A 26,632-nucleotide genomic window follows, 5' to 3' on the forward strand; every position below is an offset into this window, starting at 1 on the left:
GTTTTTTCAGAAAATGTAAAAAAAAAGTATCAGTTTTTTTTAGTTTCAAACCAGGAGCTAGTTGACATTCATAGTTGCTTTTCTACACTTTTTCATCTGCAAGAACTGTTCCTGAAACTAGATCGATGCACCAATTCTTAGCACTTTCTACAATTCAGACCGGAATTAAACATGTGTAAGTTTGTGTCATTTTTGATTTCTCTTGAAGTGAACATTTAATGCCTGAAGTTATTGTGCATGCTAATTGCTATGTTGCTTTTGTGTATGGTTCCTTCTGGTGTCCAGGTGCTCTTTTGAAACGAAATGAGGAGGAAAGTGATGCAACAGTCATTTACTCATCCACATGGGTTGTCATAATCCTTCTACTGATCTGAAAATGACACTTGTAATCTCCATTCTTCCAATGACTGGACATACTTAGAGTATAAGTCAAGTCTCTTCTAAATTGATGGAAGCAAAATGGTCCTTATTAAGAATAAAATGAATGTGCAATGAGACACACAATAGATCACTGTGTTGCTAAGTGGTTTGTGGTTGTATTGTAAAATTGAGTGACAGTTGACTTGTAATACACCTGATTGGGTATAATTGTTGCACTGATATGTAAGTTGAGACAATTTGCCTGCAGTGACATATCTGAACAATATGTATGAAGGGCTTGCAGCTACATAGTTTTGAGCCACATTTGTGACTTATACCAAAGATTCCTTCCCCCCCCCCCTCCCCCCCCCACCCCCCAGTGAACCATGGACCTTGCCGTTGGTGGGGAGGCTTGCGTGCCTCAACGAAACAGATAGCCGTACCGTAGGTGCAACCACAATGGCGGGGTATCTGTTGAGAGGCCAGACAAACGTGTGGTTCCTGAAGAGGGGCAGCAACCTTTTCAGTAGTTGCAGGGGCAACAGGCAGGATGATTGACTGATCTGGCCTTGTAACACTAACCAAAATGGCTTGCTGTTCTGGTAGTGCGAACGGCTGAAAGCAAGGGGAAACTACAGCCGTCATTTTACCCGAGGGCATGCAGCTTTACTGTATGATTAAATGATGATGGCGTCCTCTTTGGTAAAATATTCCGGAGGTAAAATAGTCCCCCATTTGGATCTCGGGGTGGGGACTACTCAAGAGGACCATGTTATGCGGAGAAAGAAAACTGGCATTCTATGGATTGGAGCGTGGAATGACAGATCCCTTAATCAGGCAGGTAGGTTAGAAAATTTAAAAAGGGAAATGGATAGGTTAAAGTTAGATACAGTGGGAATTAGTGAAGTTCGGTGGCAGGAGGAACAAGACTTTTGGTCAGGTGAATATAGGGTTATAAATACAAAATCAAATAGGGGTAATGCAGGAGTCGGTTTAATAATGAATAAAAAAAATAGGAGTACGGGTAAGCTACTACAAACAGCATAGTGAACGCATTATTGTGACCAAAATAGACACGAAGCCCACGCTTACTACTGTAGTACAAGTTTATATGCCAACTAGCTCCACAGATGACAAAGAAATTGATGAAATGTATGATGAGATAAAAGAAATTATTCAGATAGTGAAGGGAGACAAAAATTTAATAGTCATGGGTGACTGGAATGCGGGAGTAGGAAAAGGGAGAGAAGGAAATGCAGTAGGTGAATATGGATTGGGGCTAGGGAATGAAAGAGGAAGCCGCCTGTTAGAATTTTGCGCAGAATGTAACTTAATCATAGCTAAAACTTGGTTTAAGAATCATGAAAGAAGGTTGTATACATCGAAGAACCCTGGAGATACTGAAAGGTATCAGATAGATTATGTAATGGTAAGACAGAGATTTAGGAACCAGGTTTTAAATTGTAAGACATTTCCAGGGGCATATGTGGACTCTGACCACAACCTATTGGTTATGAACTGTAGATTAAAACTGAAGAAACTGCAAAAAGGAGGGAATTTAAGGAGATGGGACATGGATAAACTGAAAGAACCAGAGGTTGTACAGAGTTTTAGGGAGAGCATAAGAAACAATTGACAGGAATGGGGGAAGGAAATACAGTAGAAGAAGAATGGGTAGCTATGAGGGATGAAATAGTGAAGGCAGCAGAGGATCAAATAGGTAAAAAGATGAGGGCTAGTAGAAACACTTCGGTAACAGAAGAAATATTGAATTTAATTGATGAAAGGAGAAAATATAAAAAATGCAGTAAATGAAGCAGGCAAAAAAGAATACAAATGTCTCAAAAAATGAGATCTACAGGAAGTGCAAAATGGCTAAGCAGGGATGGCTAGAGGACAAATGTAAGGATGTAGAGGCTTATCTCACTAGGGTTAAGATAGAGACTGCCTACAGGAAAATTAGAGAGACCTTTGGAGAAAAGAGAACCACTTGTATTAATATTAAGAGCTCAGAGGGAATCGCAGTTCTAAGCAAAGAAGGGAAAGCAGAAAGGTGGAAGGAGTATATAGATGGTCTATACAAGGGTGGTGTACTTGAGGACAATATTATGGAAATGGAAGAGGATGTAGATGAAAATAAAATGGGAGATATGATACTGCGTATAGAAAGAGCACTGAAAGATCTGAGTCGAAACAAAGCCCCGGGAGTAGAACTACTGATGGCCTTGGCAGAGCCAATCCTGACAGAACTCTACCATCTGGTAAGCAAGATGTACGAGACAAGCGAAATACCCTCAGACTCCAAGAAGAATATAATAATACCAATCCCAAAGAAAGCAGGTGTTGACAGATGTTAAAATTACCGAACTATCAGTTTAATAAGCCACAGCTGCAAAATACTAACGCAAATTCTTTACAGACGAATGGAAAAACTAGTAGAGGCCGACCTCGGAGAAGATCAGTTTTGATTCCATAGAAATGTTGGATCACGTGAGGCAATACTGACCCTACGAGTTATCTTAGAAGAAAGATTAAGGAAAGGCAAACATACATTTCTAGCATTTGTAGACTTAGAGAAAGCTTTTGACAATGTTGACTGGAATACTCTCTTTCAAATTCTGAAGGTGGCAGGGGTAAAATACAGGGAGCGAAAGGCTATTTACAGTTTGTACAGAAACCAGATGGCAGAGTCGAGGGATATGAAAGGGAAGCAGTGGTTGGGAAGAGAGTGAGACAGGGTTGTAGCCTCTCTCTGATGTTATTCAATCTGTATATTGAGCAAGCAATAAAGGAAACAAAAGAAAAGTTCGGAGTAGGTATTAAAATCCATGGAGAAGAAATAAAAACTTTGAGGTTCGCCGATGACATTGTAATTCTGTCAGAGACAGCAAAGGACTTGGAAGAGCAGTTGAACGGAATGGACAGTGTCTTGAAAGGAGGGTATAAGATGAACATCAACAAAAGCAAAACGAGGATAATGGAATGTAATCGAATTATGTCTGGTGAGGCTGAGGGAATTTGATTAGGAAATACGACACTTAAAGTAGTAAAGGAGTTTTGCTATTTGGGGAGCAAAATAACTGTTGATGGTCGAAGTAGAGAGGATATAAAATGTAGACTGGCAATGGCAAGGAAAGCGTTTCTGAAGAAGAAAAATTTGTTAACATTGAGTATAGATTTAAATGTCAGGAAGTCGTTTCTGAAAGTATTTGTATGGAGTGTAGCCTTGTATGGAAGTGAAACGTGGACGATAAGTAATTTGGACAAGAAGAGATTACAAGCTTTCTAAATGTGGTGCTGCAGAAGAATGCTGAAGATTAGGTGGGTAGATCACATAACTTATGAGGAGGTATTGAATAGAATTGGGGAGAAGAGGTGCTTGTGGCACAACTTGACTAGAAGAAGGGATCGGTTGGTAGGACATGTTCTGAGACATCGAGGGATCACCAATTTAGTATTGGAGGGTAAAAATCGTAGAGGGAGACCAAGAGATGAATACACTAAGCAGATTCAGAAAGATGTAGGTTGCAGTAGGTACTGGGAGATGAATCAGCTTGCACAGGATAGAGTGGCATGGAGAGCTGCATCAAACCAGTCTCCGGACTGAAGACCACAACAACAACACCAAAGAAGGCAATCACAATTCCAAATGCATTCTTCTGAACTATTTACATTTTGTGGCATGTTATTATCTTCCGCCAAGCACTAGATATTATATTTTTTTAATTTATTCTTTTAAAAGACCAAATTTAGGTCTGAAGAAACTTTTCTGTTTGCTATTGTACATCTTTGTTAGAAACAGAGGTTCTGCTTATTTGCCCCCTTTCCAGTTTTTTACATAAAATGTTATATCCTCTCATTTTTCCAGCTTCATTTTTTTAATGTAAGATGTGTGCTGTTTGTGTGAGAAAAAGTAATTGCATTTCAGAAGGGGGAACATTGAAAAACAAAATTGTGCAGAACATTACATTTAATTTCATTACTGTGAATATAATTAAGATATATATTATAAAAATTGGCCAAAATCCATTATATTGTGTATCAAATAAATACACAAAGTTTTAACGTGATAACTGAATCATGGATGCCATGACCTGGGTGATTTGAGAATCATTTAGTGCTCTTTGTATTTTTCAGTATTCGGCACTTGTCCTTGTTTTGTTGTATTAAAATGTTTACAGAATGTGTTTGCATACTAAACAGCTTTCCAACAATGTGTAGTGGGTCAAGGCTGCAATAACCATTACAGAGGAATGGAAGAGTCGTTCTTCTAGTTGCCAGGATGTAGGGCTTTTCAACCGTGTGTGTTTGAAGATTTGGCAAGAGCTATAGGAGTCAGAAGTGGAGAAGGCTACAGCAAAACAGACAGCATGTATTTTAACTCTTAATTACTCCCAACAAGCGACAATAGTTCTAAGTGTGTGCCTTCATCCGGTGGCATCACTCAGCATTGTCATACGGCATCCTCGTTACACAGAAGTGGTCAAACATCAGTCTCGTGGTTACAGTGGCATGGAGCTGTGTCATGAGGATGGTGATAGCTGGTAACCTAGTAGTACCAATGTCTTGTATGGTCGGGGAACCTCAGCAGTGTTGGCAGATTGTGGCGGCCATATGCTGTTGTTATGCTGCTGGCGGGGCGTTTGCACTCTGCCCAACTGAAGTGTCTGTTAGGTGCTAGAAGATGCTCAGTGTCTTGGTTACTAAGAGGGCACCAATTCAACCATCACCCCTTCTGATGGCAGCCTGTAGCTGGAAATATTCTGGCAACCTCATAGTGGAAAGCAACAACAGCAGATGATGGTATGAAGCTCAGCTGTGGTGATGTGTCCAGCCTGGTGGGCTGCCTTATACACACCTGGGCAAATCTTGTTACTGCATTGATTTTGTACATGGCCTGCCAAGAGCTGTTGAAATGTCTTGAAATGCTGACTTTGCCTTAGTGTCTGGCCTATTGTTGCTGAGCTGCAGAGTGGCATTAGTGCTGAGCCCATGGGTGCTGGAAAATCCTGGATTTTGGCAACACACCCTGGCTTGATCTTGTGTTGCTTTATTCCTTCCCTCCTTGAGTGATTTGGTCCACTGAATTCCTCATTGGTTAAGTTTGGCTGAATCAGAGCCTCATACATATATAAGGTTACACTGTTCAAAATCCCAATCACAAGTCCAGAGTAACACTGTAGATTAGCTGTGGTATGTTTGGACTCTTCTTAGCCCTATTTATATTTACAATATCTTCACTTTCCACCTTTATGGACTCAGAAAGTCAGACACAATTATGAATAACAAATCTCTCTATGGTTTGTATACTACTAGTCACTGGCTGGTTCTGTAACCTGACACAAGTTATGAGATACATTACTACACTTGACTCCACTGGTTGGTCTTGTGCAGTTCATGCTTAGGTCCAGTTTTCAGAGTCTGGCCACTGCTTCCTGCAAAATCTTCAATGTGGACCCACTGAGTCTGTAGACAAAACTAGCCCATAAAACACTTACAGTTCACGGCGTTCACTTTCCTATTTGGCAACAGTGTTATACTCTCTCATGAGGATAGGAGTTTGGGGCTCTGGGAGTCTTAAAACATTATGAAACTATATGCCCTATCTCTTAGGTGCTGTCCTATAACCTTTAAAAGCATCACTTAACTTCTTTAAATTTGTTATCATACTTAGCAAAATATGATGTTGCAGAATACAGGGTGATTTTTTCCACCATGTACAATCTCTAGGACTTGACTGATGAAAGAATATGGAACAAAAAAGAGCTAATGAAGTGAAGTGACTTCGTAGGCTTTCCCAGTGTAATAAGTCTTGAAAGTCTCTTTGGGTTTGCTGCTGGATCCTAAAATCAACTCAATTCTATATTTCAGCGATCCAACTGTTCACAATTTTCAGGAGAATGCTGTTTGTACTAATGAGTCCCGCAGTTCTCAGTGGGACTCAGCAGCAGAAGCAGCTTTCTCCTGAAGATGGTGAACAGTTGGATCATCAAAATATTGTATCGAGTTGATTTTAGGATCCGATAGCAAACCCAAAGAGACTTTCAAGGGCTAATGAACTTTCCATGCTAGAGACCATTTGTTATATCATACATTGTTACAGAGACTATGGTCTAAGATGCACTGTACCATGCGACCACAGTTACAGTATGTGCTGAACATGATTTCCATGTGCCTCAACGTATCTGTGTATACACTGTAGCATGTTCTGTCTCACAAGATCACATCGGCAAGGCTGCACACAAACAGTGTCAAAGGCAGCATGAATACATTTCTCCAGTGTCTCCACATCTGGAATGTGCTCTGCATACACAATACTTTTGAAATGTCCCATAACCAGAAATCGCATGGATTGAGATACGGTGAAAGAGCTTGACTCCCTCGTCCAATCCATTGACCAGAGAAGACGTGGTTGAGACGCGGCTGGACATTAACGGCGAAGCGGGCTGGTGCACCATCATGTAGCAGCCACATAAACCTTTGAATCATCAATCGCACTTCTTCCAGCAGGGGAGGCAGTCATCCAAGAGAAATGCTGAGAGTTCTGGCCTGTTAGGTGATGGGGAAGAAAGACTGATTCCAAAATGCGGGTGCCAGTTATCCCGGCCCACACATTATGGCTGTGCCGATACTGTTGATTTGCTGTCACTATAACATGGGGATTCTGCATCTATCCCACAGATGACTGTTACGTACAGTGAAGATACCATTTCGTGCATTTGTCAATAGGATGGATGACAGAAATCTTGGACTCATGGTTACCTGGTGAAGAAACCAATGACAAAACTGCTCCTGATGTGGAAAGTTTGTTGCTAGTAAGCCCTGCACATGCTGTAAGTGATAAGGTCAGGATGGTGATGGCTCTTTCACTTGGGCGTTGTGGGTTCTTTTGATGGTTTGTTAGGAGTGACGTTGTGGGAAGCTGCAGACAAACATATAGTTAACATAAACATTTATTTATTAATCTACTAAACTTGAATAGTTATGTAGGTGCACTCTTGTCTCCAACACGGTTTGGCATGGCCTTGTTTCCACTTGGCATGATGTTCTTGGCAGCTGGCCAGCAGTGCTTTACACACAGCTAGGTTGCAAGCTGCTTATGTGAGAATGTGCTTACTAGGTGGCAGTGCCTTTGACACTAAGTGTGACTTCGCTGCAGGCACATGATGGCCATTGGAGTCTTCTAACAGTACAGTATCTCATGGCACAGAGCTAGGCCTAGTAGCACTGCTCAGCTGATCAATCTTTTGAGACTGGCTAGATGGGCAGCTTTATACATGCTTAGGCAAGTCTTGTTGTGACGCAGGTCATTACGTGGCATGTCAGGTGCAGTCAAAAGTCTTCAAATGCTGGTTATTACTCCAGCAAGGGATGGATGCAGCTGCTGGCACAGTGTAAGTTCTGAGCTTGTGATTGTCTGCAAGCATTCAGATTTCAGCATCGAGCCCGTCATTGGCATGCGCTATTGCACGCTTCTCTTCTTGGAGTAATGTAGTGTTGGTCAGGAGTGCATTAAGTGCTGCAGGGGGAAGAGAGAACCATTCTTCTGATTGTCAGGATGTGGGGCATTGTGGATTCCAAAAGTTGGCAAGCGCTACAGTTGTACCTTGGAGATAAAGGTGGCTGCAGCAACACTGACAACATAAACTCTTTAGTACTGCAACAACCTAATTACTGTTGTGTGCTCTCAATGGCATGGCCCAGTGTCATCCCATGGCCTCTGCGTTCCAAGGGTGTGGTCAGGCATTGATCTCTCGGCCCAGAGTATTGATCTAGCGTCCCACAAATGGCAAGAAGCAGTGTCAAGAGGATGGCAATAGCTGCTGCCCCAATATTGCCAAGGCCTTGTATTGTGAGCAAATCCTGACATCGCTGTGTGATACGTGGCAGCCTTATGTTGATTGTTACACTACTGACCAAGTGGTTGCGTACTGCCCAGTTTAAGCAAGTGCCTGGTGCTGGCTGGAGTCCAGCGTCTCATTGATTAGGCAGGCATTGGTTTGACTTATTCCCATCCAGCGGTGGCCTGCAGCGGGGAGAATGTTGGTGGCCTCGCTATAGATGTCTCTACTTCCATATAGACTGTTGTGGTTCAGTATCAGATTTGTATGAAGGCAAATGCAACAACATAGAACTCTGGCCAGATTGTTTAGGCCAAAGGTTTAGAAATGCTAGGAAGATTTGTGACAGACTGGCTAACCTAATTAAAATGTCATGACTCACAAAGTCTGAATGCATTCACCTACTTACAGTGTGTTCCAGGAGGAAGGATCAATATTCAGGGATATGACAGCAATAATCATTCGAAGCAAAAAGTGTCTTGTAAACGTTGACTCTAAAGTGCATACCATATGGGCTACGAGCACTTGTTCAGTAGAAAAGATGTGTTTTGCTGTAGCGAAGATGATGTAGTGCTTGTAGCTCTTATGGTATGTATTTTAGAGCCGATGTTCAGAAGATTTGTTTTCTTCAAATGGTCATTCTTGTCGTATCCCTGCATATTAACCATTCCTCCTGGGTCATCCTGTATACCAACCTTTTTCAACATTTCCACTCTGTAAACCCCCACTTACCTACATAAAACACTGTTTTGTTTTAACAAAGCTATGATTCAGTGCATGGGGTTATTCTTTACGATAACTAGATCATGTTTCCTTAAAGATAAGATCAGGAAATACACTAGTGTTCACAAACCCATAAAAATGGCTATAAGAAAACTCAAAACATTGTTTAACAGGCCATGAAGGGCCAACAGTACTGACTGGCCGCCGTGTCACCCTCAGCCCACAGGCGTCACTGGGTGCGGATATGGAGGGGCATGTGGTCAGCACACCATTCTCCCAGCTGTATGTCGGTTTATGAGACAGGAGCTGCCACTTCCCAATCAAGTAGCTCCTCATAAGAGCTGTGTGCAGCCCGCTAGCTAACAGTGCTCGGGAGATTGGATGGTCACCCATTCAACTACTAGCCCAGCCTGACACTGCATAACTTCAGTGATCTAACGGGAACCAGTGTTATCACTGAGGCAAGGCCGTTGGCTGATTACATGATGCGGCATATTTAAAACCAAAATCACAGTAACTGGCAAAGGGCTACTAGTATAGAATATCTTCCCACTGTATGAAATAGGTCTTTTAACATCAATAAAGTGAAATATTAACCATCCTATTTTAGGCGTACACAGCACTGTGTTATGGTGTTTTTCATGATCCTGCAGTTTAACTGTTTCTTGAATTGTATGGTGGTTGTTAAATTTGTATGAGAGTTGTTTGACCATGTACTTCCTTTATTGATCTTCTGGACTTTGTTGCCAATTTTAAGAATAAACTTTTCAAATAATTTGCAACTGAACATGTGATATATTTATTGTACTTTAAATACATGAACTATTCATATTAGTCTGATGTACTCATGTTTCCACAAACAAGTTAATTATCCAACTCAAAAGGCCCTCACACTTCAGTTTCACAATTATTCAGTTGTTGATATAACAATTCTTAGGAAGTCTCGCATTTCCATGGCAGGAATGCGATTCATGGAATGCTCATTGCTACTTACAAGCAGATATGGATGTATCGCTCACACATGTTATACGTTTGAGGGAAAATGGCTTACTGGCTAGTTTAGTATACATAATGTGAGTAAAATAGAAATGATTAATGCTCATCAGTAACAGATCAGTAACAGAAGCTGCTGCCCAATCACTCAAGTAGGAGGAGAGGAAGCAGTGAGCAATTGCTTCTGAGGGGGGGGGGGGGGGGGGGGGGGGGATATGTTGTTTAGGTGCTAAATAAAGAAAGGAAAGAGTAATTGGAAAGGTTGAGAGGCAAGATTCCACTCTCAACATACTGCACCAAAGAACAATTGTTCTACTGTATTCATGAATGACACACACACATTTGCACTCATCATTAATTCTTTCTTCTGATTACATCCAAAGAAACAGGTTTTTGAATTAGCTACTGTTCCAAACATTACTACCATTTAGAGGGACTAATACCTGTATCTGTATGTGCTTCTATACACTTTTCTATTTTTTGATCCTGTATCATAGAAAGTTTTCATGGAAGAAAATTTCTCTGTCACCTGAACAGCATCAGGAGATGCGGACAAGGACTTGGTTCGTACTCCCGGAATGGGCCGCATCACAGGAAGTGCCTCGATCGAGACTTTGGTTCGAGTTGGAATCGAAAAGGAGAACGGCCTGGCTCCAGATAGCAAGATGGTTGTGCTTCACGACTTCACACCCTGTGTTGATGATGAGTTAGAAGTGAAGAGAGGACAGGTCTGTTTGTGAATCTATACTTTACCTTTCCTAAAAATCTTGCCCCTTGTTTTAACTATTTTTAGCAGACCAAACCCCACATCATAATTGTAACCTTCAGGTGAGAGCTGCGTAGCTACACACATTGCACAAGTGTGAAGCAGCAAACCACTGTTGTATAGGAAAAAATAAGCGACAAAACAATGCTGTTACCAAGGATGTTCATACAAGTGGAAAATATATCCAGATCAAGAACAAAGAATTAAAAATATTTTAAAATAATGACCAGTTTGCACTTAGTCCAAATATAGTATGTTAAATAACAGAGAAAGATGATGGAGTAAGAATACACTTGTTAAACAATTGAGAGAACTGTTGTTAGAATTTCCATTTGGCTGTTTGTGTTTGTGATAGTTCTTAGTTATTTTAAGTGAATACTAGCTGGAATCCTGATGTGAAACAGTAAATAATTTGTTAATTCATTTGTAGTAGATCTACAAAAGTATCCCGTTATTAATTACCTCATAACATGAGATACACAGTTCGATCCACAAATGATGGCAGTTCACCCAGCTCAAAACATGGACTGGGATTGCATTGTTTGCTGTTCCAAGCGAAAGTTTCGATACATACATAAATGTGCTTTGCGCTTGATGAAAGCATGTAGTAGGCAAATTACGTCTCTCACTTGCTTGTGTAGAATTCATCGTTTACTCTCGTCATTAGCCATGATAAATCACACAAAAAGAGTAGAACTTCAGTAAATAACTCACTGTGATCACATTTAATGCTAGTGTTGACTGCAACATTCGCAGCAGAGTACCCAGAAAACCACTGAACACTCATTGGCTGTCAGGCAATTTGCAGTGTAGATATCGAGAAAGCATCGGACCACAACTGTCATGACAGCCTTACGTACAAACTCATAAATTATGCTGCCTAGAACATTCAATGTGGGCCATTGATCTGTTTGTGAGATGTCAGTTTTTCATAGGCGATTGTGGCAGGAATTCCACAAGGTTCAGTCTTAGGTGAAGTCCTATACACCATCTACCTCAACAACATAGCCAAGCAAGTCAGTGGTGAAGTAATCCTATATGCTGATGACACTGTCATCTACAAGAGCAGCACCAACCTTTTCTTTATTCACCATAAATTACAGGACTAGTTAGGTAAAATCGCACAATGGTTTAGTGTTTGAGAGGTGAAAATAAACTCTACCAAGTGCCAGGCTATTTATTTTATAACTAAAATTAAGCTTCTCGAATGGTAACATACTATAGATGGATGAGACGTGTTGTGGCGTGACTCAGTCACATACCTGGACCTTGAAATAGACAGATGCCATACGTTATGGTCATCCTGTATGGCTTGAAATTATGGAATACGGTGCCAGGCACCTCCCTCCTAAGCCTTCAAGAGCAAAACTTTCTGGATTCTCTCAGGTGCTGGCAGATATTCCAGACACACATATCTGAGACTTACTGAACCAGCCATCTATTTACACTCTAATTAAATATAAATCAATAAAATTTAAAAAAAGACATACCTGAGAATCACCTTGAGCTTCTCATAAACACCCAAAATTAACACTTATGCGCCTCTTTAGTGAGTAATGACACACACAAACACCAAATACAAACATTTAGATTACACACGCATGCAAACGTCTCCAGTCCACATTTCTGCACCCTTAAGTGCATTCTGAAGTCAGATGGGCGCAACGCAGTGGTACTCCCGCACATTGCCTCATTGGCACAGAACAAGTTAAAACTCGGCCACCATCGTTTGTGATTCCAACAATAACAGAAAAAGAATAAAGAACATTGTCCTATACATCCTTGATTCTTCCTTAAATTTATAATGGTGGCTAAAATACGTCATTTGTTTTCAAAAAATACAAAAATCTGTAGCATTGCTAGTTGCTTAATTTGTAATGGTATTTATGCACTAATTTATACTATGAGTGAATTTTATTTATAATAGGTGATGCTTGTTTAATATTTGATGCTGATCTTATTTATCATTTACAACAAAAATATTTTCATGGAATTCATGTGTACTACTCCTGGGGCATTTTTATTTTTTATTCTATACATATATTTGTATGGTGGGATACAGGTGTACACTTTAACTTAATCAAATTCAGAAATAAAATTTCACTAATTTGCTTGCAGCTAGTGATTTTCAGGTGTTCTGTTAAGTTTCCTGACAATTGTCTAATAAATTGAAGTCAACATTACATGTACCTGTATGTGCCCTGTGTGTACACCTGTATGTTTGTTTCTAACAGGTATGGATTAAAATAAGAGGTTCTTAGGTGTGTGTGTGTGTGTGTGTGTGTGTGTGTGTGTGTGTGTGTGTGTGTGTGTGTGTGTGTGTGGTGTTGAATATATATCTCCAATTAAATAAAAAGTGTGGTGTTGAATATATATCTCCAATTAAATAAAAAATTAACAAATGCTGTTAATAGATAATTTTACTCTTTTTTTTCATTCTGTTGTCACATTGTGAATTGCTGAATTTGAGGATTTTTAGGTATGTCTGGTTGGATGATCTGCTGTCCTCGATTTTGAAAATGTGGAGATTTGGCCCATTTAGATGGATTGGCGGTCATTGGATGTCAGCTGGTAATTGCCTGTTTTATTGAATTTCTTGATTTTTGTTTCCTTCAGCATTTCTTTTTCCCATGCACTGGCAGTTTTATGCATTTATTGAACTTCCGCTTTTTCAGTTACATTTCCTGCATAGAGGACCTACTTCATTACTAACATCAGTGTGCAGATATCCACACATGCATTTCTTGCTTTGTGTTTTATTTTTTCTCTGTCCTTCTGATAATTTCTTTTGCACTCGTTGGGTTTGTGAGTTGTTTTAAGCTATCTTTGTGCACTGAGTGAGTGTTTGCAGATGATTTCCTTTGTATTACTCTTTTCAGTTTCCTTGTGTTGTGTCCTTTCACAGTTTGTATTTGTTATTGTGTGCAATGCTTCAAGCTCGTGTGCCTAGTTCAATCTGTTTGATGGAGTGTAAAACAGTACACACAGAAAGCCTTAAAAAAGAGAGGTTGACTACTGTGAGTGTAACAGAAATGCATGTTTTGTTTTGGAATCCTTTCTGAGAGAAATTTTGTATTGTTTGAGTCTTATCAAGATTATACACTCAAGTAGCTTCCATTGTTTTTCTAGACTAGTGAAAGTGTATAACTGATTTCTTTGAGAAGTAAATATATTACATTTCCTCTTAGTAATTAATTTCTACAGTAGACCTACGTAGACAGCTAAATTCCTTGACCTGAAAATGGCAGCTTTTTTGTAATCAGGAGCAATGTGATTCACATCCCTATTTAGCCATACTAATGTAGCTTTGTTTTGTTTCCCTAAATTATTTAAGACAGCCAGATTATTCTGTCTACAAGACACTACTAATTTCCATCCCCATCCTCGTCTGACATGAACTAATGTGACATTCCCAATGCTGTTTCTAAGACGTTAAATCTGTCCATCCTTCAGTCATTCCTCCCTTCCTTAGAGATTACGCCTGAGTGAATTTTCTCTTGATGTACATTGCCAAATGTTGTCTTTGTTTCTATTCATCAGTAAGTCAGCAGTTGATGAAGGCATTTGCTAACATTGGTGTGTTTTAGTTTTCCAGTCTTCTCAATTTCTGTAAGTTGTTGTGATTTCATTATTTGAACATTAAAGCAGCAATTATTCAATTTATTCTAATTGATGCTGTGAATGGTAATAGTTGCAGAAAATTCGGTAATAGGAAATCTTCATCATAACACTAATATCTATTGTATTTTTGAAAAAGTGGTGTTACCATTTGAGTAAGAGGAATAATGGTAGAGCAGGAGAGTTGATATGATTGTAGCTGCATATTTTTAGAAAGAGAAGTGTTTCATTTAGACTGTGGGAAATGAGGGGGAGTGAGAGGATGGCCAGAATGGAATGCACTACAGACATGTACATGGTAGTAGTGTTGTGATAGAAAATGGGCTATGAACTGTTTATTAAAACTCAAAAGGCCTTTCATTGCTGCTTGGGCAGGTTGTTCCAGAGAGAGATTCTGGATACATAAAACAATTTTGAGAAAGTTGCTCTGTTGTGGACTGGTACAGGTTGCATTTTATTTTCTTGGGTATGAATATATTTGCTATGCCCTTCTTGTAGAGGCAGTGAAGTTGAAGATATTGAGCTGAACTGTTTAAGTCGGGTAGATAGTAGATAGGGCCGAGTGAGTGATAGTGTGTACTCTCATTTGCAGTTGTACTGAAGATGGTGGGCTAAGTTTCACATGAGTGACTCTATTTTTAGATGGGTTGAATTTCTATCCTGTAATGTGCACATGCTGTAAAAAAGGCAAACAGGTTTGTGTTACATAGTGATGCTGTCCTTGGGCACCTTAATGCTGTACTTGGATATAACTTTAGGTAATCAACATATTAGTATGACCCATTTGCCTGTAGGTTTATGAGAAGAGTGATTTGTTTTCAGATAGCTTATCATTGTCTGTCTTGTTGAGGACATTGTGTCAGTATGTTTCTCTGGTATTGTATTAGGAGCCTTGCGTGCAAAAGAAGTCATCCATCCATTCATTCATATGTATACAGTCTGCAGCAAAACTACAGGCAGAGTGTGATAGCAGGCAGTTGCTCACCTGTAATTTCATTCCTGTGTTCATTATGTTGTGCTGGTGTCACATTCCTTGAGATTTCAAATTAATCATGTTGTCTTTATCTCACATCTTGTAGATTCAGTTCTCTTCACTAGCCCTACAACCTAAATAATGTAACTGGATAGACAAAAAAGAAAAAAATCTATTTAGCAAGCAGTGGCAGGACACAAACATGTAAAGGTTAAGGAAACTTGCAAGCTTGAGAAGCCAGTGGCTCCTTCTTCTGGCAGAAGGGTTGAAAGAGAAGGAAGAGGGATGGAGGAAATGGCCTGGTAAGTTTTTGGAAATGGAGAAACTCGGGGAAAGTCAACCTGAACCTTCGATCAGGGGAGACTTACCAGATGGGATGAGAAGTGAAGATTGATTGTTGGGGAGTGCACCAAATGAGACTTGAAATCCTGAGCACTTAAAGATGTAAGATAGGGTGATAAATGCAGTGGAAATTATCAACAAAACATTGTATAAGAGATAATAAGAGCAGAATGCTAAGTGCATTGTATGTGGTAGAGGTGGAGGCAGGGAAAAGGAGAGACAGGTAAGAAAATGAACAATATGGAGGAAAGAATAGTTCTGAGAAGAAATGCTGAAACCAAAGAAATTAACGTAAATTAAAGTTAGGTGGATAGCAAGAACTCCTGCAGAGCTTTGAGAAAATCGAGATGGCACTTGTGGTGGAACAGGCACCGAGGTCATGACTGTCATGTTGTAGAACATGCTCTGCAGCAGGATATTGTGTATTGCCCACCATACCAAGGATACCTTTTCCGTGCCCACCCAGCCTCCACAGTATCCTGGTCAGACCCTATGCTGCTTCTGCACCCTTTTCACTACCCTATGACTCCTACTTCTTTGACTGTATCCACTGTAAGACTTGTCCTATACGCCCTCCTATCACCACCCATACTAGCCATCTAACTGGCAAAACATGTACTGTCAAAGGGAGAGACACCTATGAAATGATGTATGTTGTCTACCAGCTGTTATGCAAACACAGTTTGGCCTTTTACATTGGTGTGACTATCACCAAGTTATCAGTTCAGATGAATGGACATAGACAGAGGAGGTATACTGGCAACACACAATATCCTGCTGGAGAGCATTCTGTAAAACATGAGTTGTGACCTTGGTGCCTGGTTTACCTCATGGACCATCTGGATATTTCTTGTTATTGCTACCATCCTGGCCTTAATTTATTTTAATTTCTTCAGTCTCAGCATTTCTTCTCAGCAACTATTCCTGTCTCAGTATCTTTTATTTTCTGATTTCTCTCTCTCTCTCTCTCTCTCTCTCTCTCTCTCTCTCTCTCTCTCTTTCCCTGCCTCTATCAACTTCAATGCACTTAACTTTCCATTAGCACTTAACTTTCCATTATTATTAATTCATACAAGCTGTTTCATCTGCAAGCTCTCTCTTGCTTAGTACCCTGTCTTCCACCTTCAGGTTTTCAAATCTCATCTGGTACAGGTCCCAACAGACAGTCCTTCCTCCCCCTTTGTGTGCGAAGTACCCCTGACCAAAGGTTTTGATTGACTTTCCTGAACTCTTACCCTTTGCCAGACCTTGCCAGTCCTTTTCCTTCAACTCTCTTCCTTACCCTTCAACCCTTCATTATATACTGAATTTCTTCCAATTCTTGACAGAATATTGAATGACTTAATTTCGATACTCTCTCTCTCTCTCTCTCTCTCTCTCTCTCTCTCTCTCTCTCTCTCTCTCTCTCTCTCTCTCTCTCTATATATATATATATATAATCTCCCCCCCTCCCCCTCCCTCTCCCTCCCACCCCTTCTTTTTCCTTCCAGTTGTAACTGGATAAACCTACGCATATTGTTGAGATATTAAAGGGAACCCTTTTGATTTTGCAAATGTTCTGCTTATTTCCTTCCCACACATGCTTCATACAGACAATGTCACCAATATGTGATAATTCCCTTTCATTATTAATGTTTTTGTCATTGAGTAGTTTTGTAGTCAGATTATCTATCCTGCTTGTTCATTCTTGTTGTTTATAGTATTCAGCCTCCTTGCCTCCAGTAGTTTCCTGTTCTCAGTAACTTCCCCCTTTTGCAGGTTTACTCATTGTTTGTGTAATCGTTACAGTAATTCTCTCAAACTGATCTCATAAATCTTACATTTAAATGGTACATACAGTCTTCTCTGTATGTTCTATCTGCTTACAGAATGTTGAAAACCATAATGGAGTATTGTTCTCTATTCTGGGCTAATCCAATCAATGTGCCAATACTGGGAATTTTGGGCCGCTCCACTGTTCAAGATGCTGCAGCCATAAAACCCTTCTCTGACCAGGTCCACATTTTCCTTTTACAATGAGTTGCTTATAGCTTTAAAAAAATAATTGAAACCAAATGTGGTAACTTTCTTGTGTCTGTTAGTAGTTATGACAACATTTTTTCAGCACAGTAAAGGACCTTGTCTTTGGTTATACAACCTACTCATGGGATCTTTAGCAAATAATGATCATGTGGAATGCAGCTCACTATGTTTGCTCAGAGGGCAGTAGATACTGGCATCTAAGTGTTCTGTTTTTCTTCAGTTGCAGGTGGTGCTCAGTACCATTTTGCAAGAATGTTAATGAACAAAATGCAGGTGTGGGGAATATCAGACTAGCTTCATGAATGACTTGAAGAGTTTATAGTAAACGATACAGCGTATTGTTCATAACAGAGAGAAATCTGCAGACGTTACAGTATCATTACTATTAACAATATATGCCAATGCTGCAGTGGATAAAATATTTGCGAGTATATGTTTGGAGCACTTTTTAAGTGTAATGCTCACTAACAACTAATCAAAGGTAAGGGGGATGTCAGAAGATTCATTGGAAGAAATCTCAGTAAGTGTAGTTGACCCAAGGAGGTAGCTTACAAAACCCTCATTCGACCAGTACTTCAATGTTGCTCATCAGTCTGGGTCTTGTACCACATAGGATTGATAGAAGACAGGGGAAGATCCAAAGAAAGGCAGTGCATTTAGTCACAGCTTCACATTTTTTGTCATCAGTCTACTGACTGGTTTGATGCGGCCCGCCACGAATTCCTCCCCTGTGCTAACCTCTTCATCTCAGAGTAGCACTTGTAACCTACGTCCACAATTATTTGCTTGACGCATTCCAATCTCTGTCTTCCTCTACAGTTTTTGCCCTCTACAGCTCCCTCTAGTACCATGGAAGTCATTCCCTCATGTCTTAGCAGATTTCCTATCATCCTGTCCCTTCTCCTTATCAGTGTTTTCCACATATTCCTTTCCTCTCCGATTCTGCGTAGAACCTCCTCATTCCTTACCTTATCAGTCCACCTAATTTTCAACATTCGTCTATAGCACCACATCTCAAATGCTTCGATTCTCTTCTGTTCCGGTTTGCCCACAGTCCACGTTTCACTACCATAGAATGCCGTATTCCAGGGCCGGTATTTGATATTAGTAGACTTCTCTTGGCCAGAAATGCCTTTTTTGCCATAGCGAGTCTGTTTTTGATGTCGTCCTTGCTCCGACCGTCATTGGCTATTTTACTACCTAGGTAGCAGAATTCCTTAACTTCATTGACTTCGTGACCATCAATCCTGATGTTAAGTTTCTCGCTGTTCTCATTTCTACTACTTCTCATTACCTTCGTCTTTCTCCAATTTACTCTCAAACCATACTGTGTACTCATTAGACTGTTCATTCCGTTCAGCAGATCATTTAATTCTTCTTCACTTTCACTCAGGACAGCAATGTCATCAGCGAATCGTATCATTGATATCCTTTCACCTTGTATTTTAATTCCACTCCTGAACCTTTCTTTTATTTCCATCATTGCTTTCTCGATGTACAGATTGAAGAGTAGGGGCGAAAGGCTACAGCCTTGTCTTACACCATTCTTAATAAGAGCACTTCGTTCTTGATCGTCCACTCTTATTATTCCCTCTTGGTCGTTGTACATATTGTATATGACCCGTCTCTCCCTATAGCTTACCCCTACTTTTTTTCAGAATCTCGAATAGCTTGCACCATTTTATATTATCGAACGCTTTTTCCAGATCGACAAATCCTATGAACGTGTCTTGATTTTTCTTCAGCCTTGCTTCCATTATTAGCCATAACATCAGAATTGCCTCTCTCGTGCCTTTACTTTCCCTAAAGCCAAACTGATCGTCACCTAGCGCATTCTCAATTTTCTTTTCCATTCTTCTGTGTATTATTCTTGTAAGCAGCTTCGATGCATGAGCTGTTAAGCTGATTGTGTGATAATTCTCGACTTGTCAGCTCTTTCCGTCTTCGGAATTGTGTGGATGATGCTTTTCCGAAAGTCAGATGGTATGTCGCCAGACTCATATATTCTACACACCAACGTGAATAGTAGTTTTGTTGCTACTTCCCGTAATGATTTTAGAAATTCTGATGGAATGTTATCTATCCCTTCTGCCTTATTTGACCGTAAGTCCTCCAAAGCTCTTTTAAATTCCAATTCTAATACTGGATCTCCTATCTCTTCTAAATCGACTCCTGTTTCTTCTTCTATCACATCAGACAAATCTTCACCCTCATAGAGGCTTTCAATGTATTCTTTCCACCTATCCGCTTTCTCCTCTGCATTTAACAGTGGAATTCCCGTTGCACTCTTAATGTTACCACTGTTGCTTTTAATGTCACCAAAGGTTGTTTTGACTTTCCTGTATGCTGAGTCTGTCCTTCTGACAATTATATCTTTTTCGATGTCTTCACATTTTTCCTGCAGCCATTTCATCTTAGCTTCCCTGCACTACCTATTTATTTCGTTCCTCAGCGACTTGTATTTCTGTATTCCTGATTTTCCCGGAACATGTTTGTACTTCCTCCTTTCATCAATCAACTGAAGTATTTCTTTTGTTACCCATGGTTTCTTTGCAGCTACCTTCTTTGTACCTATGTTTTCCTTCCCAACTTCTGTGATGGCCCTTTTTAGAGATGTCCATTCCTCTTCAACTGTGCTGCCTACTGCGCTTTTCCTTATTGCTGTATCTATAGCTTAAGAGAACTTCAAACGTATCTCGTCATTCCTTAGAACTTCCGTATCCCACTTCTTTGCGTATTGATTCTTTCTGACTAATGTCTTGAACTCCAGCCTACTCTTCAACACTACAATATTGTGATCTGAGCCTATATCTGCTCCTGGGTATGCCTTACAATCCAGTATCTGATTTCGGAATCTCTGTCTGACCATGATGTTATCTAATTGAAATCTTCCCGTATCTCCCGGCCTTTTCCAAGTATACCTCTTCCTCTTGTGATTCTCGAACAGGGTATTCGCTATTACTAGCTGAAACTTGTTACAGAACTCAATTAGTCTTTCTCCTCTTTCATTCCTTGTCCCAAGCCCATATTCTCCTGTAACCTTTTCTTCTACTCCTTCCTCTAAAACTGCATTCCAGTCTCCCATGACTATTAGATTTTCGTCCCCCTTTACATACTGCATTACCCTTTCAATATCCTCATACACTTTCTCTATCTGTTCATCTTGAGCTTGCGACGTCGGCATGTATACCTGAACTATCGTTTTCGGTGTTGGTCTGCTGTTGATTTTGATTAGAACAACCCGGTCACTGAACTGTTCACAGTAACACACCCTCTGCCCTACCTTTCTATTCATAACGAATCCTACACCTGTTAAACCATTTTCTGCTGCTGTTGATATTACCCGATACTCATCTGACCAGAAATCCTTGTCTTCCTTCCACTTCACTTCACTGACCCCTACTATATCTAGATTGAGCCTTTGCATTTCCCTTTTCAGGTTTTCTAGTTTCCCTAGCACATAGTGAATGTGAAAGCTTCACAGAGATGCTCATCCAGCTCCTCTGGCAGACCCTACAGAGGATTGTTGTGCATCACAGTTTGGTTTATTGTTGACTGAGAGCTTATGATTGTAGCAGAATCAACCAATACACTATTTCCTCTTACTTAGCTATCTTGAAAAGACGTGAACCTAAAATTAGTTTCTAGCTCATATGGAGGCTTACCAACAATCTTTTCCTGCAGACTGTTTGCAAGTGGAACAGGAAAGGGTGGAAGTAAAGTTGGTATTCAAAGTTTCCTCCTCCATGCACCATACTGTGAAATATAGTCTTCCTGAAGCCTCTTGATGAAAGATGTTTTAATTGTCTAAATTTCTATTTCATTCAACAGTACTGGTAACATATTGAATTTTACAGTTCGATGGTGGTTGACTGGAGATCGTGATTATGTGCAGGGATGTTTCAGTCTGTGCTGTAGAATATTGATTCCTGTACTTTCTTTTCATTGTGATTACGTTTTTCTGTTAGCTTGAATCATGGGTGTTTGATTTTACTGATTATCCCAAGTACATTCGCATCCAAATTGATAACCAAGTTGTGTATTCTCTTCGTGCTAAAAACCATTATTTTTCAGAATGAGTCTTTCACTTTATAGTGGTGCATGCACAGTTTTGAAACTTCGTGGAAAGCTGAGACTATGTTAGAGACTAGAACTTAAACCCAGAACTCTGCCTTCCGCAAGCAATGTATTTATCAGCTGAGCTATCCAGGCATGGATCATATTCACCCACACGACTTGATGTCATTACTGTCAAAATCTGCGAGTTTAAACTGATTAATAAGTATTGGTACTTAACATTGTTAAATGGCTTTCCATAAGCTACAAAGCAGACAAGATATCTGCTGGCTGGTTTCGAAATTTTTGTATTTAGTCCTGTGTAAAGAACTTAAGTTTTTCTTCTTTAGGGCCAGCAGCATGATATACTTCTGATAGAGACATGAGTATTAGAATAGATGCACCAAATAGCTGCTTTATAACAACTAATCTTTATTCACAATATTGTAAGAGTGGAACTGTCAGACCATTGTCACTGTAAGTAACATTTTATTTTCAACATGCTTACATCATTTACCTTCTTATTAAAATAGTTATGTTAAAAAAAATCAGTTCACTAGTGACGTAATATGAATGTCTTATCAGTCTAGATGTACTTGGCAATGGCGATAAAGGCTGAAACAGTCTGTCATGAAAAAGCAGCTATTGGATGTATCTATCTCCACTATATTGTGAGAAGCAACTATGCTCCTCGTAGTATTGTTGAAGCTAGTTTGATATTATGATCTTGTACTTCTTCATTATTACCAGAACTTGGTTTATTTGGGTAGTTTGTTTGTCTTAACTGAGCTCTGTTAACTGAGGTTATTTTTCAGAGGGCTTCCTTTCAGAATCCCTATTTTAAATTCTGAGTATTCTTTTTTACATTTATTCAAAATCCACTGTAATTTTGTCATGGGCTTTTTGTAAATATTTTTTTTATTTATTTACAGTATATCTTTCTGCCATAAATGTTGGGTTTCTTGCAGCCCGATCCCAGCTTTTGGATTTAGTACTTCACCTCTGATAGTCGAATGATATTTCAGGAAATATTGTCCAATTAACTTTCAAGCTCAACCATTTTTTTTTTTTTTCTTTTTTTTAAAAGATACACACTTAAAGGTAATTCATTTGGTCTGTGTTTGGCTCCTCTTAGAGATGCAGAATATATACCACTGCCTGATGCACGAAAGTGAACCCTCAGTCTCAGATCCAATGATTAACTACATATGTGATTCTTTCAGTAAATTTGAATCTGCCATTTGCACGACTTTGATACTGAATTCATGCATCAGACTTTATCTGGAGTATTTGATGGATGTCTTGCACATGAAGATAATTTGTTGTTAATGTACCAGTGATACGTTGCTTTTTCTTGCCTGAAGGTTAGATGACATTTATTTACATTCTAGATTAAATAGGAGTCATTAGAAAAGAAACATCTACCCAAAGCTTTCTGGATTTTGCAACAGTTTTCTAGTAGCAATACTTCACAGCAGATAACATTGTTTTCTGTTAACAGTCTGAACAACTGGTAACATCTGCTAATAAAATTACTTGCAGATCAGTAACAGAGATCCGCATGTGACATCTCTCCTGTATGTGGATCGGAATAATAGGATTAATGACAGTCAAGGGAGGGATGTGGATGGTATGTAATGATAGTGCTTGCCCTACAGATCAGGAAATGTTCAATCTAACTACAAAGGGAAAGAGTCCTGAAGAATATATTGTAGTGTGATCAGATGCATAGTATTGTTTACTTTAACTTTTCAGTATATGTTGACCATAGATATTCCTTTGTGATGACTGACACACATACAATAAAATCTGTTGTTGGATATCTGAGCTCAATGTACAAAACCAAAACTTAGATTTAAACTTCTTTTGAGAAGAACAAATATTTGAAAATGTATGGGATCTCCAAAAATTGTTGCACTCTCTACAGATGTAGTGTTATTTTTTGAGTTCGAAAGAGGATAAATGGTTTAATGAGTGTCTTTTTATCTCTTAGTAATTTAGTGGTTTTCTGAGTATTACTTTCTTGAGATAGGATTTTTAAAAACGTAAGAATCACACTATGCCTTGAAAATCTTGTTTAATTTAACTGATAACACATTATTATGGATGTTGACTAAAATGGTCTGTTAAAGCTTGGTGTTTATGAATTGTACAAGGCCTGGTTACTGTGTTTCAAATAAATGTCTAATTGTTATGCTTATGGTTGTTATGTTGGGGGAATGTGTGGGAGGGTATTACACTTTATTTGAAAAACTAAACAAAAGGTGGCTCTATAATAGCTTTTTACATTGTGTTTGGTTTTGGCATGACTTCATACATTGTGTGTGTCCCTCATGGTTATTATATCTTGACTTCTGTTAATAATTTAGAACAGTCACTCCCCCCCCCCCCCCCCCCCCCCCCTGCGGATTCGGGGGTACGAATAGGCCCGCGGTATTCCTGCCTGTCGTAAGAGGCGACTAAAAGGAGTCTTCAAAGTTTCGGCCTTATGTGATGGTCCCCACTTGGGTTTGACCTGCCATTTTCAAAATTTCCGTTGTTAGTGCGTGCCATTTGGGGAAGGACGCCTTACGTGGTGTTTTTTCTATTGGTCCATCGTGCACCTCCATCTTGCATGCTATCTATTGTCGTGTGGAGGGATTTACACCCCATGTCTTCTGGGTTGCCTCCTCGTCTTGTGCGCAATCTCCTTCTTAGCGCCCACGGCAACTGTGGACCCTTTCAACACCTAAAATCCAGCACGGTAGCCAGTCCGTTGTGGTGGGGTCGTCATGTACCCTCTTGGTGGTAGCCCCCTGACCACGCAGGGATCGCACTACAGATGCCAGAGCTGTTTCCTCCCCATGCATGCCAAGGAGTATGTGCCCATCTTGTCTGGGGCACAGGGACTCCGGGCAATGGGATATCGGCCAGGTACCCGTTGCTTTGGCTGGGTGGCGCCCTTGGGGAGAGCCCTCGTTCGGAGTAGGTGGCATCTGGGCGGATGTGGCGCAATGAAGCGCAATAAATCTCACCAAGCTGGTGGTCGCACAGCCACCAGCGTCTCTAAGCGAGGCAAAATTGAATTCGATGCTGCACAATATGATCCTCAGTCGTTCCCCTCGTTGGCTGCGCCATGGGAGGGACGCAGATCTAGTGCCAAGCAGGAGCCTTATGTACCACAATACCTTGTCTGCAGCAGGACTGATGGTGACTCCTTTCTTTCGACAAAGCCTATGTTTTTTGTGGAACACCTGGAGGATAAGTTTGGGGAAGTGGCGGGTTTGTCTAAAATGAGGAATGGGTCCATCCTCCTCAAGACGTCCTCCCCAGCCCAGTCACGGGCGTTGCTCTTGTGTGATAAGCTGGGAGACGTCCCTGTTACCGTCACTCCCCACAGTAGCTTAAATATGGTCCAGGGGATTATTTACCATCGCGACCTCTTGTCGATGACGAGCTGAGAGCTGACTTGGAACGACGTGGTGTGCATTTTGTCCGTCGTGTGCACAGAGGACCCAAGACCATTAGGGTGGCCACCGGTGCCTTTATCTTGGCCTTCGAGGGTGCTGTATTGCCTGAGAAGGTCAAGGTAATGGTTTACCGTTGTGATGTCAAGCCATACGTCCCTCCCCCGATGCGGTGCTTCCAGTGCTGGAAGTTTGGGCATATGTCCTCCCGTTGCCCATCCAGCGCCACATGTCGAGATTGCGGACGCCCCTCTCATCCTGATTCTCCATGTGCGCCTCCGCCTGTCTGTGTCAACTGTGGGGACCACCACTCTCCATGCTCGCCGGACTGCCCCGTTCTTCATAAGGAGCGGAAGATTATGGAATTTAAGACCCTGGACTGGCTTACTTATCGCGAGGCAAAACTAAAATTTGAAAGGTTGCATCCTGTCTCTCTTCAAACTTCTTATGCTGCAGCTACGTTATCGTCGCCCTCGCGGGCGGCAGTTGTCGCCTCCTCTGTGCCGCCTTCAGTTGGCCCTCGGGGCCGTCCATCTCTGTCTGCCTCCCTCGTGTCTGGGGGCAAGCCTTCCTCTGTTGCCCCTTTAGCAGTTGGGGGCAAACCCCCTTCTGTCACTCCCCCCGCACATGCTTCAGGAGTGACATCTGCTCCAAAACCAGGGGGCTTGATCCCTCCCCCTCCCCCTTCTCTGCCGGCGTCGTCTCCGCCGGCGTCGTCTCTGCCGGCTCCTCTCTCGCGGAAGGGGTCCCTCGGGGCCCTCCCTTCTTCCGTTTCTTCTGCTACCCCCGCCGGATGTCAGCCAGTGGCTGAAGGTTCATCCACCTGCTGTTCGTAGGGCTTCTGCGTCGTCGTCAGCCTCCGACGCTCCTTCAGAGAAACTCTCCCAGCCCTCTAAGCCAAAGGACAGACGCGAGAAGAAGGACCGGAATGTGTCCAAGAAGAAGGACGCTCCGGCAGTTTCAGTACCGCCTGCTGTCAATAGCTCTGGCTCTGGGGATGCGGTGGAGATCCTCGCCTCTGCCGTGGATCTCGCCCTCACGGAACCCTCGGGGACCTCTCCTATGGACACAGCTGACTCTCGCTCAGTGGCGGCCGTTGACTCTGCGGCGCCGTCTGCCTCTTAGTCGCCTTCATGCCCTCCCAGTCCCTTCCTGCTTCCATTCTCCAGTGGAATTGCGGCGGTTATTTCCGCCACCTGCCTGAGCTCCGGATGCTTCTGAGTGTTTCCCCTGTTCTGTGCATTGCTCTTCAGGAAACTTGGTTTCCAGCAATGCGGACCCCTGCCCTTCGCGGTTATCGGGGATACTATAAGAACCGCGCTGACTGTCAACGAGCTTCAGGTGGAGTTTGCCTCTTTGTTCACCACTCTGTCTGTAGCTCACCAGTACCCCTTCTGACGCCTTTAGAGGCAGTCGCTGTCAGGATTGAGCTCTCGCCGGCTATTACTGTTTGCTCTGTTTACGTTCCTTCTGTATGGGCACCTCCCCCGAC

The 26,632-nt window shown here is 41.1% G+C and overlaps 1 protein-coding gene across 1 annotated transcript in view; it reads left to right on the forward strand.

Annotated features, from left to right (window-relative positions):
• The window catches only part of LOC126284145 (SH3 domain-containing protein Dlish), a 95,226-nt gene that overhangs the window by 16,749 nt on the left and 51,845 nt on the right, over positions 1–26,632 (forward strand). Inside the window, exon 2 of the mRNA XM_049982863.1 lies at positions 10,455–10,645. Coding sequence (XP_049838820.1) covers positions 10,455–10,645 — 191 coding nt within the window. The remainder of the gene's footprint in view (positions 1–10,454; positions 10,646–26,632) is intronic.

The sequence above is a fragment of the Schistocerca gregaria genome, chromosome 8 (assembly GCF_023897955.1).
Source record: "Schistocerca gregaria isolate iqSchGreg1 chromosome 8, iqSchGreg1.2, whole genome shotgun sequence".
NCBI lineage: Eukaryota > Metazoa > Arthropoda > Insecta > Orthoptera > Acrididae > Schistocerca > Schistocerca gregaria.